This window comes from Dendrobium catenatum, unplaced genomic scaffold, assembly GCF_001605985.2.
Source record: "Dendrobium catenatum unplaced genomic scaffold, ASM160598v2 fragScaff_scaffold_390, whole genome shotgun sequence".
In the NCBI taxonomy this organism is placed as follows: Eukaryota; Viridiplantae; Streptophyta; class Magnoliopsida; order Asparagales; family Orchidaceae; genus Dendrobium; species Dendrobium catenatum.
The window spans coordinates 3,888,922-3,890,397 of record NW_021318852.1 but is presented as its reverse complement, the minus strand read 5'-3'; the positions used below and the strand labels follow the sequence as shown (position 1 = coordinate 3,890,397).

The window sequence follows — 1,476 nt, the reverse complement described above, 5'->3', positions numbered from 1 at the left end:
TTTAAAACTAAAAAAATTTCAACTAAACTTTAACTTAACTATTTGTTGTTCTCCTTTTAAAATTTCTTTATTTTTTAATTCCCATTTTTTATAAATATATATAAATTAAAATTAAATTACATATGAAAAAAAGTCGACTCAGCTACCATCTCTCGATTCTCTCCCAGCAGCTCACCGCTCATGCAACGCCCAGCATAGCTTTTAAATTTATTATGTTTTAATTCGTTTGACTAAAATAATTTTTTAGAAACATCATTTAAAAAATTTGTCCAAATAATTTCCACTCGTGTCCCAACACGCGTCGCCTTCCCGCCGTCCAGCTTCCCATTCTGACACGTGCCAGCATTGGCGTCGCATGCGCACTTCCACGCGTACCCACCCTCTCCCTTCATATCCACCATCCATCACTCATCTCCCTCAAACCCCCTTCTCGCACAACAAATCCCTAATTAATTACCTAAGCAATACACCAATGGCTGATTACAGTCGAGGAGGAGATCGCCGAGGTCAACAGGACCAGCATCCGATTTCTTACCAGATCTTAAAGGCGGCCGCGGCTGCTTCTATAGGTGGATCAATGCTACTCTTATCAGGACTGACGCTTACCGGCACGGTGATCGTGCTCACGGTGGCGACGCCGCTTCTTGTGATCTTCAGCCCGGTGCTCGTGCCCGCAACGATCGCCGTCGTGCTAATCGTTGGTGGGTTTCTGATATCGGGAGTATTCGGCGTTGCTGCCCTTTTGTTGCTTTCGTGGATGTATAGGTACGTCACGGGGAAGCGCCCCGTCGGCGCCGACGAGATTGATAAAGCTCAGGCTACTATCGCGTCCAAGGCTCGCGAGTATAAGGAATCGGCGCAGCACCGGATCGAGCAGGTCACGTCTTAAATATATGTAGAATCTCATCGTGTTTCTTCTGCTTTCCGTGGGTCTAGGGTTTTACCTGGTCGGTTATGTGGATCGTAAGCGCAGTGCTTGTCTAGATTTTTAAGAGCCGTTCTCGTGCTACACTGTGGTGTTTTAGTTTTGTATGAAAATAAAACAGTCATATTTATCATGTGGTTGAATATTCGGAGTAACGATTGAGAGAGAGAGAGAGAGAGAGAGAGAGAGATTTATCATATCTTAAAATTACATGACAAATTAACAAAATATCAATTTTGTCCGCAGAATGCGTCATGTCACCTTCCACTCGGTACTGCGGCTCGGTACTGTTCAGTACCGCGGTTCGATACTGCTGAAGTGACGTATTTTGGTTGGTCTCCGGACTAGCGTGCATCCATCGTTCGCACAGAATAATTTTTTCAATTTGGAGTGCTAAACTTTATATTGATAGTTTTTTTTTTTTAAACATTTAGGTCATACACACAACACGTACATACAAAAAAAAAAAAATCAAATTTAAGACCTCTTAATTGATAGTCCAAGTTCTCAATCGACAAATCAAGATAAGAAGCTGCATATAGGATTGGAAA

General features: G+C 42.4%; 1 protein-coding gene across 1 annotated transcript; it reads left to right on the top strand.

The window, feature by feature from the left end:
* Positions 1–402: 402 nt before the first annotated feature.
* LOC110107776 (oleosin 16 kDa-like) lies at positions 403–1,081 on the top strand. Its single transcript, XM_020838153.2, has one exon. The coding sequence runs from the start codon at positions 473–475 to the stop codon at positions 887–889; it is 417 nt and encodes a 138-aa protein (XP_020693812.1). The 5' UTR covers positions 403–472; the 3' UTR covers positions 890–1,081.
* The last annotated feature ends 395 nt before the right edge of the window (positions 1,082–1,476 follow it).